The sequence below is a fragment of the Uloborus diversus genome, chromosome 7 (assembly GCF_026930045.1).
Source record: "Uloborus diversus isolate 005 chromosome 7, Udiv.v.3.1, whole genome shotgun sequence".
NCBI lineage: Eukaryota > Metazoa > Arthropoda > Arachnida > Araneae > Uloboridae > Uloborus > Uloborus diversus.
The window spans coordinates 120,224,775-120,241,373 of record NC_072737.1 but is presented as its reverse complement, the minus strand read 5'-3'; the positions used below and the strand labels follow the sequence as shown (position 1 = coordinate 120,241,373).

The following is a 16,599-nucleotide window of genomic DNA, read 5'->3' as shown; positions in this document are numbered from 1 at the left end:
TTTATAAATAATGAAGAAATTTGCTGAGAACTAAATGAGCCTGTTTCATGGTATGATAATATTGATATTTCGGAACAGCTCTCTCTCTATCTCTCCTTTAGTAAGGTTCCAAATAATTTTAAACATTCCTTGATTAACTGCTAAAACAAGTGTCTCAAAACAAGTCTTCTTTATGTAAAAAGAAAACTATACGTTACTATGAAAATGAAGTCAAATTCTTGTTCTCAAGATGATAGGTTTCATACATTCAATAATTTCTAGCCATTTGTGTTTCTCCATAAAATTATAAAATCAAGCTTTTTTTCCAGAAAGAAATTCTTTATACAGAAGGAAAGAAAGTTCCTTAAATTTTCCTCAGAATGTGTACATTAAAATTATAAGAGATTTTTCTTTTTTAATTTTACAAGGAACATAGTTCTTTTTTTTTTTTTTTTGCAGTTAAACACAACCAGAAAATATATATTGTCAAAATTTGAGACCTGAAACAAAAGTTAACCCCTGAATAATCAGTAGAAAAACAAAATCGCTTTGTAAAAGAATAAATAGAAATAAATATATAGAATAAAATATCATTATATTTTTCACCTGAATCTTTTAAATGTACGCGAAAGATTTCCAAAACTAAAGGTCAAAAAACGCAATTTAAGACATTTTCTTTGGTCCGATCAAGAGGGTCATGAAAGCTTTTGAATTCCTTTTGGCTCCTGGGAGGAGCTTAAGCCCCTTAACCCTCTCTGTGGGTGCTACGTTGGACTTGATAAACGCGTCACGGGGGCAGGGGGAGAGCTACAGATCATGATAGCTGGTGAAAAGGTACATCATAGCTTTAGGGACAACTGTTAATAAGTTTTAAGTTTTTCAATTTATGTTTCAGAAAATACAACAAAAGTGTAAATACTTATTTTTAATAAATTTTTCAACTAAGTTACACTGATACAGAAAAAGAAGTAAGAGATAATGTACAAACTACTTAGTAGTCCATATAAATTACTGTGTTATAAAATATAATTCATCCTTTAATAATGACAACAAAACAAGTAAAGCTAATTATTCGGAAAAAGATTATGTCTGCCTTCTCTCGTAAAAAATAAATGTCAAACGCACAAACATAACAATAAATAAATAAAAAATTTGAGACAATCACAACAACTCCAAGATACTCACAATGACTGATAGACAATACTTCATTGAACATAACAATATTATTGAAGGCAAAGGAACACAATGTATTTACACTATCAGATGTAAAAATGCTTGAATATGAATATAGTCACATCAATATTGTGTATCAATAGATTAATATTGCACATCTTGATAAAAGTAGAAAAATTCCTTTAAAATATCAATACTAGTCTTACTTCATACAAATTATTTTACAATAATTATAATACATTTCAAATTAAGCATGTTTAATGTATGCTGACTATATGGTAAAGAAGAGAAAATTTCGTACCAAAGTGTAATCAGCCACTCCCAGAGTTCACTATTGATGTAAAATATATTTCATTGCGACTACAAGATGACTTATGTAAAAAAAAAAAGCTATCACTCATCACGGAGAACAATTCTCTATTAATTGCATTGTTTATTTGAGGTATATTACTTATAGGTGCATTGTGTTATACGCAAACCATAACACAACAGAAAAATTATGGTGTAATTTCATAATTAATTCTTTCAGTAAGCTATATTAGAAAAAGGAAAAAAAGTTTCAGTCTTTTAGAGAATAAAATAATGTTAAGAGTTTCGAAAAAATAACACTTCACACCTGTGCGTGTGTGAGTATATAAACACACAATCTTTGCAAAAAAAAAAAAAAAAGAAAGAAAACTTAAGACTTTGAGATAGACGAAGAACTAAAGTTCACCTTTGAGTGGAAACAAAGAGAATTGTAATCATAAGTTATAAACCATATTGAATACATATGTTTTGGAACTACAACGAACTCTTTCAGGCATTAAAAAAATTGCATTGAAGGAGGTTCCTTGTAACTCCAAAACTCATGTTTACGACATTTTTTAAATTTATGCTATACAGCATGTTTATATATTATAGAATTCAAATACCTCTTAAATTAATTTTTTTTCAAGCTATTGAGACATCAGAATCTTAATATTAACGAATACAAAAATACACTGTTTAACAAATACAGTCAAACTCGCTTATAATGAGCCCTGATACAACAAGAACTCAGATTTAGTGAGGAAATTAAACGGATTTGGTTGGTTCAATGTTGAGTCTATGGGAACATAACTTGCTTTTAACGAGCAACTCCCGCTTAAAGTGAGCAAAATTATTGCATTTCATAAAATTTCTGCTGATTTCCACCTCAGAAAAGGTTGTCCTACTTTTGGAAAAATTCTGCAAGCATTTTAAATTGATCCAAAAGTTATCAATAAGACATAAATCCTGAGAACATTCCAACAGCCCTCAACATACTCAATGGCTTCTGAACCAAGTGCAGAAACATGGGCGCCCATATGCAAAATTGTAAGGGGGGGGGCTCAGATATTTTAACCAAGGTTTAGCAGGATATTTTCCCCATGGAAACCGATTTCTTGACAGATTAGAGTCATTAAAATTTGTCATTTTTAATAACTTATTCATTAACGGCTGGAAAAGAAATGTTTTTGCATTTTTGCAAAGAAAAAAGTACTAAAAACAAGGAAATTCTAATTTCAAAGGGGGGGGGGGGGGGGGGCTCAAGCCCCCCTTGCCCCCCTATATAGGCACCCTTGTGCAGAAAAACTTCAATCTAGTTTCTATTACGGATGCAAGTCCTGATGTTTTCGGGCTACACGTTCCTCGAAAACAAAAAAAAAAGGAAACAATAGGAGAGTTCAAAGCAAATAAGCAACAACTTTGGTACTGTACAAAATATAAAAATAACTATGATTTTTTTCATGAGCCCGTTTTTTACAAGCCCTCATTTATAACAGGCAAATATTGTGGTCCCTTCGCGCTCATTATAAACTAGTTCGACTGTACTTATTTTCTTCAAACACAGAAGACTCCAATTTTCTAACGTAAAGCTTACGGTCTCAAAAAGACATCTTGAGTACTATTGTGGAATTTGGAATTGTCTTACTGAAATTAAAGTGAAAAATTGTGTTGATAAAATACATTTTTTAATGACAAAAAAAATATTGGGTAGTTTCATTTATAAGAGTTATTAAAGCTAGATCTAAGGAAATGTTGTTTTCCAAAGAGTGGCTATATTTATACATATTATTCATAAAACAGACTTATTAAAAAAAAAACCTAAGATAGAAAGCTTTTAAATTTTACAAAGTATTCTTATGTAACTCACATGCTTAATTTTTACGGGTAAAAAACCATTCACAATTACACATAATATCAAAAAGTTTTTAACTTTATACTTTTCAAAAACTTTTTGTTTAAGAACCTTTGTAGAATGAATTCTTCACAATTTTGTTTCAAAAATTGCTTTAAAATTGTATTCTTAACCTTGAAATATCACTTACCATCTTTTAAAGGTAAGAGAGTTTGTGTTGAATGAAGCTGATACGTATGTACTTATTCAACATTTCCACTGCAAGCAAGCATTAAATTGTTGTTTCAGTGTTAAAATTGATGTTTTGAATTTTGTGGTGTGCATGATACAAAAATACTTTTAGAATGCATATATATACTTCTTTCTTTTGATTATAGATAATATTTCCAATACTATGGCAGAAGAGCATATGATTCAACATTATTTTGCTCATGAAACACAAAATTAACTCTCAACTTTGCTTTCATAATGCTTTTTTGATTAAGAATATTTCGAACTCAAAATGCATCTAGTTTTTTCAAATCTAAGAGCACAGACAGATTTCACAACTACACCTTCGATACTTTCCTTTGAACAAAATTTAAATTATCATAAAACTAAGAATCAAAAACCACAATAAGGCAAGATTATTACGAGTGTGAAAAGTTTCCTTTCTATAAAAAACGAGAGTAAAAATTTGCAAAATGCCTTTGAGAAAACTTCTCCATTCCTATACTCATTAATGATAATAGAATAATTATAGTAACAAAGATAAGTTAGCTTCATATTTTCCTTGAAACCATACATTTTCAAGCAATAATATAACACAACTGAAAAGTACTGTTAAGGTTAAGAAATTAACAATATATACCATTTTGCACAAGTATATAAACTCTAATAATTCCAAAAATGGAAAAACAACTATTGCAATGGAATATTATCCATTACAACAGTGTGCAAAAACTTTTTGCACACTACATAACCCCAAATGTAGTTTTGACCCTGTGTTATCCACATGTGCAGCTATAGATATAAACATAGTAAATGTCGACTCATTGTTTCATTTTCAACAACAACCGAACAAAACATTTCAAATCATTTAGATTTTTGATAAATATTATATTCTTGACTAGAAAAACTACAATTTGCATACTAGATAAAATGTAATAGTTAAGTGGTGTAAAATTATCACAAAAATGTTTCATTTGCTTGCAAAAGCAGTCATTGACTTATATTAAAGAAAAATGTAAAAAGCAGCAACATTGATGCATTGCAATTAAAATTTCTCTAAAGTAGTAAGTAGTTTCATGCAACGTAAAGGTAGGAAATTTTTCAGATATATTATATCCATTTGAACATAGTTTAAATGAATATTCTTACGGTACTATTAAAAATGACATTTGACCCTCCATTTGGCTAGATTAAAAAAAAAAAAAAACAGTAGGTCAAGAAATGACATTTTAAAATATTATTTGATTTTTAAAAGATTTTTTATGCATATATATATATATATATATATATATATATATATATATTAATTTACTGGTTTCCGCCCCTTGCAAAAATCAGATAGTGCATCAAAAAACAAAAAGGCAAAATGGTTCTAAAACACATAGAAAATCTTTTGAAATTCAGAAAGTTCATGCAAGCAATAAAATAATATGATCAAAATTTCACTTCTTATAAGTCTAGAAATCTAGAAAATTGAATGTAGCAAATAAAATTAATGTGTTAAAATGATACTGGTGTTCATATATGTGTGCAGAATATTTTAGAGAGATTCAGTTTTTTTTCTTTTTTTTTTTTTTTTAATCATACTTAAAAAATCTTTCTTTCAAAACCATATTTAATGCAAATTAGACTCCAAATTGCGAATAATTTATTACTAGAGGTAATCACCCCTACCCTCCTCACATACTTGTACAGTTTTTCTGCTTCAAGACTAGAGAGGAAATTCTTTGGGTGGGGTGAGTATCCAAACTTTGTTTTATAAAACATATCATTGAGGACATTTACATTTGTTATTTTTCAAAAATAAAAATATTGTTCAACACCTATTAAAAATTTGTTAAGATGAAAAAAAATACAAGACTAAAAAAACACCATCATATCTGCGTACATGCAAAATTTTGAAAAGGGGGTGGGGGCAGCAAATTTGATTTCATTATACCCTGTCATCCCTTATGTAAATTGTAAGATGTGCATTTATCCATTGCAGCACTGCATACTTTTTTTTACTACATCCAAAAAGGATTAAAAAAATTGCACATATCCAAAAATGGTCTGCATTCTTTTTTCAATACTATCAACAGTCAACAGCATTACAACAAAAAATATAAACAATCATATAACATGTTCTGATAAAAATTCAGATCTGATTTTGAATAGTATTAAATGAACTATTGCGAACTAAATCTCTTTTAATGTCCAATAAGCGAAAACCTTGCCCAACATACCACTGGGAAAAAAAAGAAAAAAGAAACTGCACATTGAAAGTACTCTTAATTTCTAATTAATTCTATTTATCTGACAAAGCTGAAAAAAAAGCACATAAATGATACATTACATTGAAACAACGTTAATTAAATGTATTTATGATTAGTTTATAATACAGTTTTGAATGTAGTAATCCAGTTAAAATAAAATTTGGCATAGTTCGCAATTTTGCAAGGAACTAAATATAATTGGGAACAATACGTAAATCTCTTAACTATAAATAAAATATTATCAGGAAAATGTGACATTTTCAAACTGAATATCAATAATATGAATTATTGCAACGTTTTACAAAGCAAATTTGATAGAATATGCCACAATTCAGTTGAACAATAATTTAAAATACAGTTCTAAAATTGGAATTCTTGATATTTTTATAATGAAAACTAATAATTTTAAAGGTATGTATAAGTAACAGTAAAATAAGTTTTAAACACATACATATTAAGTAAAGAAATATGTACAAAAGTATGATACAAAAAATAAATGTAGTCATGAATAATGTTTTCAATTTTAACATTTCCTTTTAAGAGCAAACTTTTGGAAAAAAAAAATCCTTAACAACAAATTGTCAAAAGTTTGCAAAACAAAATGAAAATATAATTATCAAAGAAATAAACATTTTCTCACATTTCCAACACTAAACAGTATACAAGAACACAATGTTGTGATGCTTTTTACATCACGAAGTTTGGTATCTCTTAATGACTAGTCAGTTATTTAGTTAAACATGCATCAGTAGTAAGGAATCATATCATAGTCATGAATAATTGCTTAAAATACAATCATAGATTTCAAACAAGTCAGTTTTGTATTATTTAACACTGAAAACAGGGGTTCATGAAATATAACATAAGTTCATCAATTATGAGATTAAATGTTTCTTGTTTAATATATTAGGAACCACACACACAAATTTTTGAAAGCAGTAAATAAACATCATTTCATTTTTACCTTTGTTAAAAATATGAAATGTTTATGTTATGTATGTGAAAAATTAGAGAATCAAAAATGCTCACATTGAAACTCATAGGAGAGGTAAGTAAAATGGCACAATAATTAAATAATATATCTGAACTGTTTAGATTAGAGTAATCGTATAATGCATAGATAAAACAGATTCTATATTTTAAAAACTTCAAAAAAAAAAGTTAAAATAGTTTTTATAAATCAATTTTTCTTTTTAAACATTTACAAGTAAGAAAAGTCAAAAACCAATGTTACAATTATGTATTATTTGCTCAGCCTTTCCATTATTAATTGTTTATTCATACTGAATACCTTGAGTTATTTCTTTAAATTATTGATTTGTAGTTTTGATCCTGATCTGTACTTTGAAGGTTTCCCGATAAGCACATTTTAAACCAATGGCATCAATGTCAAATGACATGCTGATCGAATGTATGATCCATAAGCAGAAGCGAACTGGATCAAACAAGAGAACCTCAACCTTGACCTCCTAAGGGCGCAAAAAAAAAAAGTGCAAAAAGAAAAACTGCCAAAAAAAATAAATAAATAAATAAATAAATAAAAATAAAAGAAAAAAAAAGAAAGAAAGAAAGGGAAAAAAATGATGTTTTGTGGTTTACATATTAGAGAGGTTTGCCGGTTTAAAGAAAAGAAAAAAAGATAATAGATAAGTTGCACAGGTTTGCTAGCGCAAAAAAAAAAAAAAAAAAAAATAAAAAAACTTTTTTTTTCTTTTGGTAATAAAAGGGTTTTAGCCTTGAGGGCGCATAGGGGGAGGGCGCATCCGCCCATCCATAAATAACCTAAGGGAAACAATACTCTTTCAGAAGAATCAGTGTGAGCTTTTTAAATTTGACTTCTTTCAAAATCTAATTGAAATCATATATTGTGATGTTCAGTCATAATTTTTACTATGTTTTCCTCTAAATGTTTAACGTAAAAGAAAACTGCCTTTTCTCCTTGTCTAATTAATATCAATCTTTCTTTTTTTAAAAAAAGTTCATCATATAATTTAAATGTTTCTTCACACCAATATAACATTGTTTCAGGTGTAGGATGTGAGTGGCTTCTGGATTGCCACATTGAAAGCAAATTTTAACAATTAAAATAAATTTTAAAAATAAAAAATTTTATCAACCCTAACAGCTTTCCAAAATTTTCAAAGACAATTAAATAACAAAAAAAAAAGAGTAAATACTAGATAAAAATTTAAAAACCAATGTAAAACAGAGTTTCAAGTCAACATCCATCTACTAATCAACATTTTTTTATGAAAACAAGTGTAAAAAAAATTATTGCTAAAATCTAGGCCCTTACATAGATCTACTTTGATCATTTAACCAGTCAATTAGTAATTTGTAATAATATTTAAAATTATTTTAAAAAAATTAAGCTGGTAAACATCAGCACCTCAGCACAGGTTTAAAGAAAACATGTGTTGTTAAACTTATAATAAAGTTGCATCCATAATATCAACAAAGAGGCAAACTTTTAAAAATTAACTATGTAACAGGTAAGCAAAAAATATGTAAATAACAAATTATAAAAATTCTTATAAAATGTACATGAACAAAACATGTCTATTTGTTCAAAAAGAAATTATAACTACTGACACACATAACATATGCCCATGGAATAGAGGTAGCCCACATTGTAAACTAAATTCTGGGTCAGAATTCCAACCTTCTTTCGAAGAACGATTTATCAAATATACACCATAAAAACTTTAAGATTATATCAAAAGAAAGTTTCAGAAATACATAAGCTTGATCAGTGGCGCATACAAGAATTTTCCAAAGTGGAGGTGGGAGGGTCCAGGATCGTAGGTCCTCCATTCCCATATCATGCACCAACACGCCGCTGAACGTATTCTTTTGACTTTATTAAAAGTCGGAAACAAAAAACAGTAAAAAAAACTCATTGAAGTATTATTTAATAAAATAAACTATTTTCATTACAAATACTTAGTTAACATACAAAAAATAACAAGAATGAGTGTATTTACTTTTCTCATAACTAAAAACAAAAACAGCAAAGCAATGTCACCATTAAGGAACAATTTATGTTCACATAACTTCGATTTTCCAGGAGGAAAAAGTGAGAAAATATTTTTTTTTTTTTTCAATTTACTAAATCTGAAATTATTGATTCCATCATCAATCAAAAGAAAATCAAGGGTGATGGAAGGGTTCCGTACTCCCTGGACCCTTTCCTTGTATGCGCTACTGAGCTTGATGGAACTTTACAAAAAAAATTTCAATTATGAATAAAAGAGAGCACCACATCAGTGGCTAACTTCGTCCCTTATGGAATTAATACGAGCACAAACTTTCAATGCTGGACCTAATTTCATGCTCATGAGACTCATCAAGTGGTCTTCTTTCAAAAGGAGAAGAGCTTGACCATCAATTTCCTGAGCCAGGAATTCGTCTGCATAGTCGGAACAGCCAGGAAGATCTCTCACAAAATCAACAACATCAGTTACCTAGAGAGAAAATGCATAAGGTAAAAAACTGCAGAAAATGGGTAAAACAAAGCAATATTTTCAGTAAGGTCAATTTGCTTTCATACAGTCTAAAACTTTCCAATCTTATAAACCGTGTGACTAAGTTCTGTCAATAAAAAAGAATGTACAAAATATTTTCTAGTTTGAATGAAGTTAAGTATGAGTTAAAAATAAACCATAAACTTTTAAGTGAAATCAGTCAAGCATTTTTTATAGGTACTCTCTTGGTACATTTATACAGAAGTTGAAGTTTCTGCTGAAAAGTTAATAAACAAACTTGCATTTTTAAAAAAGCAATACAATTATCATAAAAAGAAAAACAAAAAGCAAACTGTTTAAATTAACTGAACTTCAAATTTATTTGTCTAATTCGTTTCATTTGAATTAAAATGATTATGTAGTTTAATGAACTTTACCAATCAGATTTCATTCCCAACCTTCTCTAAACATTCCCAACACTAGTAAGAACAACTTTAAATTCTAGGCAAAATTATTTGAATAGTTGTTGACACACAACTAGACATTGTTTTTTCTTTTCTCTATATGTAAGTATTTTTTCAAAAATTCAAAAATAAAAAGTTTTTTTTTTAATTAAAGAAATAAAAGATTTGATAATAAAAAGAAAAACATTACCATCTCAATTGAAGTATCATTCCTAACTTGTAAAATCATTAATGATGTACAAAAAAAAAATTTATTTAAAAAACTATCATTTTCTAGAAAGAAGTTTTATCCAAGTTATTTAGAAACTAGAAAGTCGCCCGTCACGGTATGACGGGTGAAAATTGCTTCTCTTCTTCTACATTTGATCGAAGCAACTGCCTGTTGGGTGATATTTTGATAGTTGAAATTTTAACCCTAACTCCAGTGGATTAACCCTAAACTCCCGTGGATAGCGTTAATTTTCAACCTCTTATTCATTCTTGATTCTCCTGAAATGACACAGTTTTATCAGTAAAACAGTTAATTTACGGGATCGAGTTCAGGCTTGTCACAATAAAGCCTTTCCCTGCATGTTAAACATTACCAAAACCCATTATCAAATTATCATGCCATGGAGCAAGTTTCATTGTTGAAACACATGGGTTACTTGATCATCGGCTATTATTTGTATGAGGATAACTGCAATTGAGGTAAGTCAATCATCACTAATTTAAAATTACTTACTGTCCACTTTAGAGGGGATTTGGTGGCAAATTCTGTATGTGATTCTGTCGTGGCTACTTCATTTGACAGTTCTACAGGCGGGGATGATGTTTCTTCAACCTCTAATGAAGTATCCTCCACCACTTCCGCATCTACCTCCATCTCTGGTTCTGCTTCAGCAACTTCAACAGGAGCCAATTGATCTTCAATGACTTCGGTTGATGTTTCCTGCCCATCAGTTGCATTCTGAAAAAAATTAAATAATTGGAAATGATCACGCTAACTTACTCAAGGTCTTTTTAAGCTTCTTATTTTCAATATAGGAAGGGTTTTTGTTAGATATGTCCACAAAATCAAAGAAATGGAAGCTTCTAACATTTACTTTAACCTTTTAAGCCCCAATTATCCTATTTGGAACATCAAATAAAGAAATTGTTTTTTAAAAAAATGTTTTACTTATGAGAATTTTCAAAAAAATTAATTTGTTATTACAAGTAGACTTGAGTTTTGAAACAAAAAGTATTTCTCCTTTATAATAACTATTACCCACAAAAAATTTCAAACATATCTGTTTTTGTTGATTTTTAAAGAGATTAATTTAAAAGATGTTGTCAAGTACAACTTCTATTATATATATTTCCGTGAAAGCTTTGGGTACTCCTTCGGTAGACCACAGGTACATGTTTGCAGTCACTTTGAAACAAGGATGGATACAAGGGAGGGGCGATGGGGGCGACCCCCCCCCCTCCTTCTTTGAGGGACCCTACATCGACAATTTATCTGAATTTAAATTCTAACACGTAAGTGTAAGCCATCCTTGATGATGTTAAGGAAAAAAACGGGGTTCGAATCTTCCTCCCAAAGGCTTTTTAGAATTGAAGTTTTAGTAAGGCAATTTTAGACGATCTTTGGGGATGTTAGGAGTAGGAGTCTAGAAGCCTTCCCCCAGGTATTTTCCAAAATTCGTCTTAAAGATGCGATTGTAGACATTTCCTGTATAAATAGGGGAAGAAATGGCTACTGTGACAATCCTCCAGTAATTTTTTGAAATTGAAGTTTCAAAAATCGGATTTCAGACGACCTTCAATGGTGGATGGGGAGGTGATAATAAGGGAAGAATACATTTAGGGACCTTGACTTTAGATAAATCTCTATATTTTTGTTTCTTTATAACTGAGACCAAAATGATGCTGAAGTCCCCCTCCCCCCCACCTAGCATATGTAAATCAAATATGTAGTATAAGGTAAGTTAACAAATCAACTGCCCCCTTCTTGAAAAATTTCTGTATCCACCCTTGTTTTGAAAGCCTAAAGGCTGAGCTTAGAGGCCAAACTCTAAACTACTACAGGTAAACAGCAGTATCTGCAGAAATGAGTTTTGGAGATATTTGAAGAAATGCGTTTTGGATTCAATACTAACAATAGGGAAATGCTGGGATTAGATGTCTTTTTTGCCTTTTTTTCAGCGGAAACCAAATAAGCGAGCGAGCTTGTACAATAAAGATAACGTACAATAGATAACCAAAATGCAAAAAAATGAAAATGAAAAATTTGCAGTTACTGCCCTTTACCTGCACATGGCAGTATACTAAATGTGTTGCTGCTGCAGAGCTCTTGGTATGTAAAAGGAGGGCTGAAAGTTTTTATGCTAGTTCAAAAGAAGCTTCTACGAATAAAGATGATGCTGTTGCTCCATGCTTCGATAACATGTAAAACTTGCTTCTCCCGAATATTCCTGTCCAGGAAATTTTTAATGAGATAGCTATAGGTGGACGTTTTTAAACATGTTTTAAAAAGTAGTAAATCAAAAATCAACCTTTATGACAAGAGCGAAGGTGATTTTTTTATTTTATTGTTTCCATTGTAAATTTCTATCATTGTGAGGAAGATTGTGGATTTAAACAATCTTAAACAATATCTGGTAGGGTGTGAGGATTTCTATAGCAACAATTTGCATTGGTCAACTACTAATACTGAAAGCATAGGTGAAATGGTCTATGAAGACTTGAAGCTCTCTCACTCTCTACTAAACAAGACAGAAAGAATAATATCATATATAATAATGCAGTCAGTTAAAGCTAAGTAAATATGTAATGTTCTTAAGAAACATTCTCATTTTTGTTACAAAATCCAACAAAAATAGAGAACTAAGGTTTGAAAATCGACTTGAACGACATGTTTATTGCAGAAAGCTGTCAAACGTCAAAGCTTAATAATGTTTTTGTGCAGAAGGTAAGAAGTAAGAAAAAAAAAATATCAGTAAAGTATCCAGATAAGGTCTACTTTAAGCAGAAAACTAATCAACAACTAAATAAAATACAGTAGGTTGCTAAAGTTTTTCTCCTTCAAAATAACAACTATGTCGTTTGGCTGGTAATTGAAATAAACAGTTCAACTGAAGAAATTGAAATTCGTCAACTTTTTTTTTGCTCAGTATCCAGTATCTCCCTTTCCTCTCAATCGCCTTTTGGAGTTATATTCATGCCTTAACTCTTAAAATAATATTATTACAGTAAATAATACTTCAGAGATTTTTCTTAAATGTTCTTCTCAAAATGGGAATATTAGTTAGTTCTCTAAAATATTAATAAATGCATATACATACCCATTCATTTTCTTCATAAATTTTATTTTCAGCTCTTTTCCAAGACTTCTTAGACTTAATACCTAATTTCCTTTTTTTAGACTTCCCACCTGCAAGCAATGCAAAGCACATGCAAATAAATTAAGTTTATTTACAAGAGCAAGAAGCATTTTTTTTTCTTTAAATTTTTGACTTAGCACCTATCAAACTCTATTGTGCAACAAGTAATAATAAAATGCAATCCAAAATTAATAAAATATATATTTAATGTAATTCAGTTGAAAGAAATATCACATAAATTAACAACAAAAAAGATTTTAGTGAACAAAAATACATAACGGCAATTCTTTTTTGTTTTTTTGTCATATTTTAAAACATGTGTTTAAGGCTGACTTAGAGTTGCTGAAGTGCGTCTCAACTTTTCATTAGGGTACATGAACCATTTAGTGACATGCTTGTAATTTTATTTTATTAGACATAAAATATAAATGTTTATTTTATACAAAGTTTAAATTTTTTTTTTAATCAGACACTCCCTTCAAAAAATTTTCAAAAAGAAAACGACTAGAAAATGCTGAGTTTGTCATTGGTTAGGGGTGTGCATTTAATGGGTTGAACTGTTTTTATTTCAACCCCCGAAAAAAAACTATCACAGAAGCTCAAAATTTTTCCCATTTTTTAAAAAATAATGTAATACACATACAAATATAAAAGCGATGACCAGCAACAGGCTCTGGGTCCAAATAAGCTGGTCCCAAACAATTCATTAAATCCCCCAGTGAAGAATAAGAGCCTGCTAAAAACTATCCACTTCATCGCAAGTAACGATTGCATTTAGTAGACTATTCGAACTGCTGACATGCCCCATTTCATAAATCAATTAAAATGCTTTTACTGTCATGTGCTTAAAAAAATTGTTTTCATTTAAAAAAAAAATGATGTCTGAAGTGTTCTATAGCAAAAAAGATTTTAGTACAAGCATTTTTTTAAAAGTAATATGGCACTCCCATGGTAATGGACATATCATTGTTGTGTAAAAAAAAGTTAAAAAAAGCTCCGAATATTTTGCATTCTTGTTTCATGAAATGAAGAATATTGATTCGACTTCTATGTAATGTGTGGCGGCACAAGATGCCATGCAAATGACCAACCTGTGGATCGCAAAATCAAGTGAAGCAAGTAGTCTTTTCACTGGAAGTCAAGGTGAAAGGGACGAAGTGGAGATCCTCGATTTTAATTTAGGCCATGGAGATGTGAGTGCCTTGCATCAGTTTTTTACATTTTTATGTTCATTACAAAGTTTTAACCTCTTTAGTGCTCTGACAAACAAATGTTTGAATGTGTATAATTGTACTGTAATGCAATGTAGAATCAGTATCGGCACTATCGCTACAGAGCGGCAAAAGAACGTACCCGACATGATTCAATTAGATTTTAAATATTTCCATAAATGATATTTTACTAATTTCTTTTGTTCAGTAACAGACATTTCTCATAAGATACGCACGTTACGGAACCAAAAAATATTGCTTAAATAATGCTCCTGAAAATCTTCCAAATTTGACTGCATTATATAGAGGTAGAGTCTATGTACTTCATAAAGTTAATGCAATAGAGCAGAATCTAAAATATTAAGAGTCTATCTTTTGTACAACAAATGATAAGTTTCTTAAAACAAAATCGTCCAAAATACAAAATAAATAACATGCAAAAGTACCAAAGAATTACGTCTATTAGTTAAAGCAAAGACAGTCAATGGAAACATATTTTTCAGTACACAACCCAAGCATTGTTAAAATATTAAAAAATAAGTAAAAAGAAGGAAAGAAAATACGAGAAAGAAAAGGAAATTATAGCACTACCAAAAATTGATTTGTAAAAACTTGTTGAAGCATAACTACTTGAATCATGCTTTTCATTGTCATGCACTAGTGAAAGAAATCTGGAAGCAAAGGATATCCATTCAGTTGAACTCACCTTTTTTACTGCTTCCTTTCTTCTTATGCTTCCGTAACTCCTCTCCTGGGAAATAAAACAACAGACATCAAAGTTGGAACTGACTAGCATCACCTTATACTTCCAGATAAAGGATAAAAATGCCGTCTTTGAATATTAGCAGTTGGTAGGAAGTACTGGTGGTAAAATATCTTCAGAAAGTTAAAATTAAAGGAAATGCACACAGGTGATGACCTGAGTACTTTTATTTTGAAATATAAGTTGTTAAATCAAGAAGTATGGCTTTAAAACATCTTTAGCAAGAACTGCTAATTTTCTTGCCACATTGAGAACTTATAAGCTTGGAATTGATTTGCAGATAAAATTAGTAGGAGAAAAAAGTAGATGATAAAAAAAGCATTTTTATGCAATTAAGAACTTCTCTTGTCAAACTTGGAATAAAATCTGAAAGGGGGGGGGGAGGAATTAAAATGAATTATAATTTTTAAAATATCAGCAAAATGAAAATTAAAAAAAAACTATAAATTTTTGAAGGGTTTTTTTTTTTTTTTTTTTTTTTTTAAAGGTGCAAAAATAACATTAAACTCAAAAAAAAGAGAGAGAGAGAGAAGTAGAATGCAATTTTTAGTTCCAAACATTCTACTATGGAACTTATTTATTTATTTTTTATTTTTAAATTTTTCTTGAAATGTTAATGAATAATATTTAATGACCGAATCAATGTTCCAAAAGATTAAAATATCTCATGCAGTGAGCGAAGATTGTCAGCAAAAAATTAGCCACAGCATTTGGTTTAAATTAACTACTTAACTAAACTAATAACAAAGTTTACAGTTAAAACGAAAATATGCCATAACACACATGTCTGGAATTCAAAGCAAATATAAACAGCATCTAGTACAATGTTTGATAAAAATTGTGCTCTAAAAGAAAAAACTTGTTTTGATGCATTTTATGCTATTTTAAACAAAAATTTAGTTCCAGGTACCTCTTTCAAAAACCAAGCCATTATTCACAGCAATCTATTTTAAGTTATATAAATTCAGACATACAGTAACAGAAGAGTTTGATCTTTTCCTGAATACAAAAGTTCTATTTATAAGATAGTTATAAGTTCAAATTTATCTGTAAGGTCTTCTAAATTAGCTATTAGTTAAGTAAGTGATTAGACTAATTGTATGTTAAGCTATTATAACAATGCATTGCTACAGTTATAAATGTGATTAATATAATTTCCAAAAAATATTACTAAAGTTGGGGCAAACCTAACCTGGCAGCATATAATGCTCTGATTTAGATCTGCATAGCCTTCACAATACTGATAGGCTAGGTTTGCCACAACTATAGTCATTGTTTACTTTTCTGATTTTCATAACGAGAAATCATTCACCTTAGCACATATAGCAGCAAACGTGACAGCTTGTTAATGTTAGGCAATTTGATTTTATGATTAATCCCTTCAATAGCACATGAATCCAATTCAATTTATTGCAGATGATTTCCTTGAGCTAAGAAGTTTTTATTGATACTTTGAATAACTTTTTGGTGCAGTTATATCACAAAAATAAAAAATGAAAGCCGGTGAATGCTCACTGGCTACAACAAAGACACAACTCAAAAAAAGAAAGCATTGGAGAAAATTAAAGTTTTATGTGATGCTACTTTGAA

The 16,599-nt window shown here is 29.7% G+C and overlaps 1 protein-coding gene across 1 annotated transcript in view; it reads right to left on the bottom strand.

The window, feature by feature from the left end:
• Nucleotides 1-8,896: 8,896 nt before the first annotated feature.
• LOC129226858 (polyhomeotic-like protein 2) overlaps nt 8,897-16,599 on the bottom strand; it is a 61,040-nt gene continuing 53,337 nt past the window's right edge. The window contains exons 12-15 of the mRNA XM_054861487.1: nt 14,953-14,997; nt 12,997-13,085; nt 10,413-10,637; nt 8,897-9,224 (exon numbers count right to left, since the gene is read on the bottom strand). Coding sequence (XP_054717462.1) covers nt 9,024-9,224; nt 10,413-10,637; nt 12,997-13,085; nt 14,953-14,997 — 560 coding nt within the window. The 3' untranslated portion in view covers nt 8,897-9,023. The remainder of the gene's footprint in view (nt 9,225-10,412; nt 10,638-12,996; nt 13,086-14,952; nt 14,998-16,599) is intronic.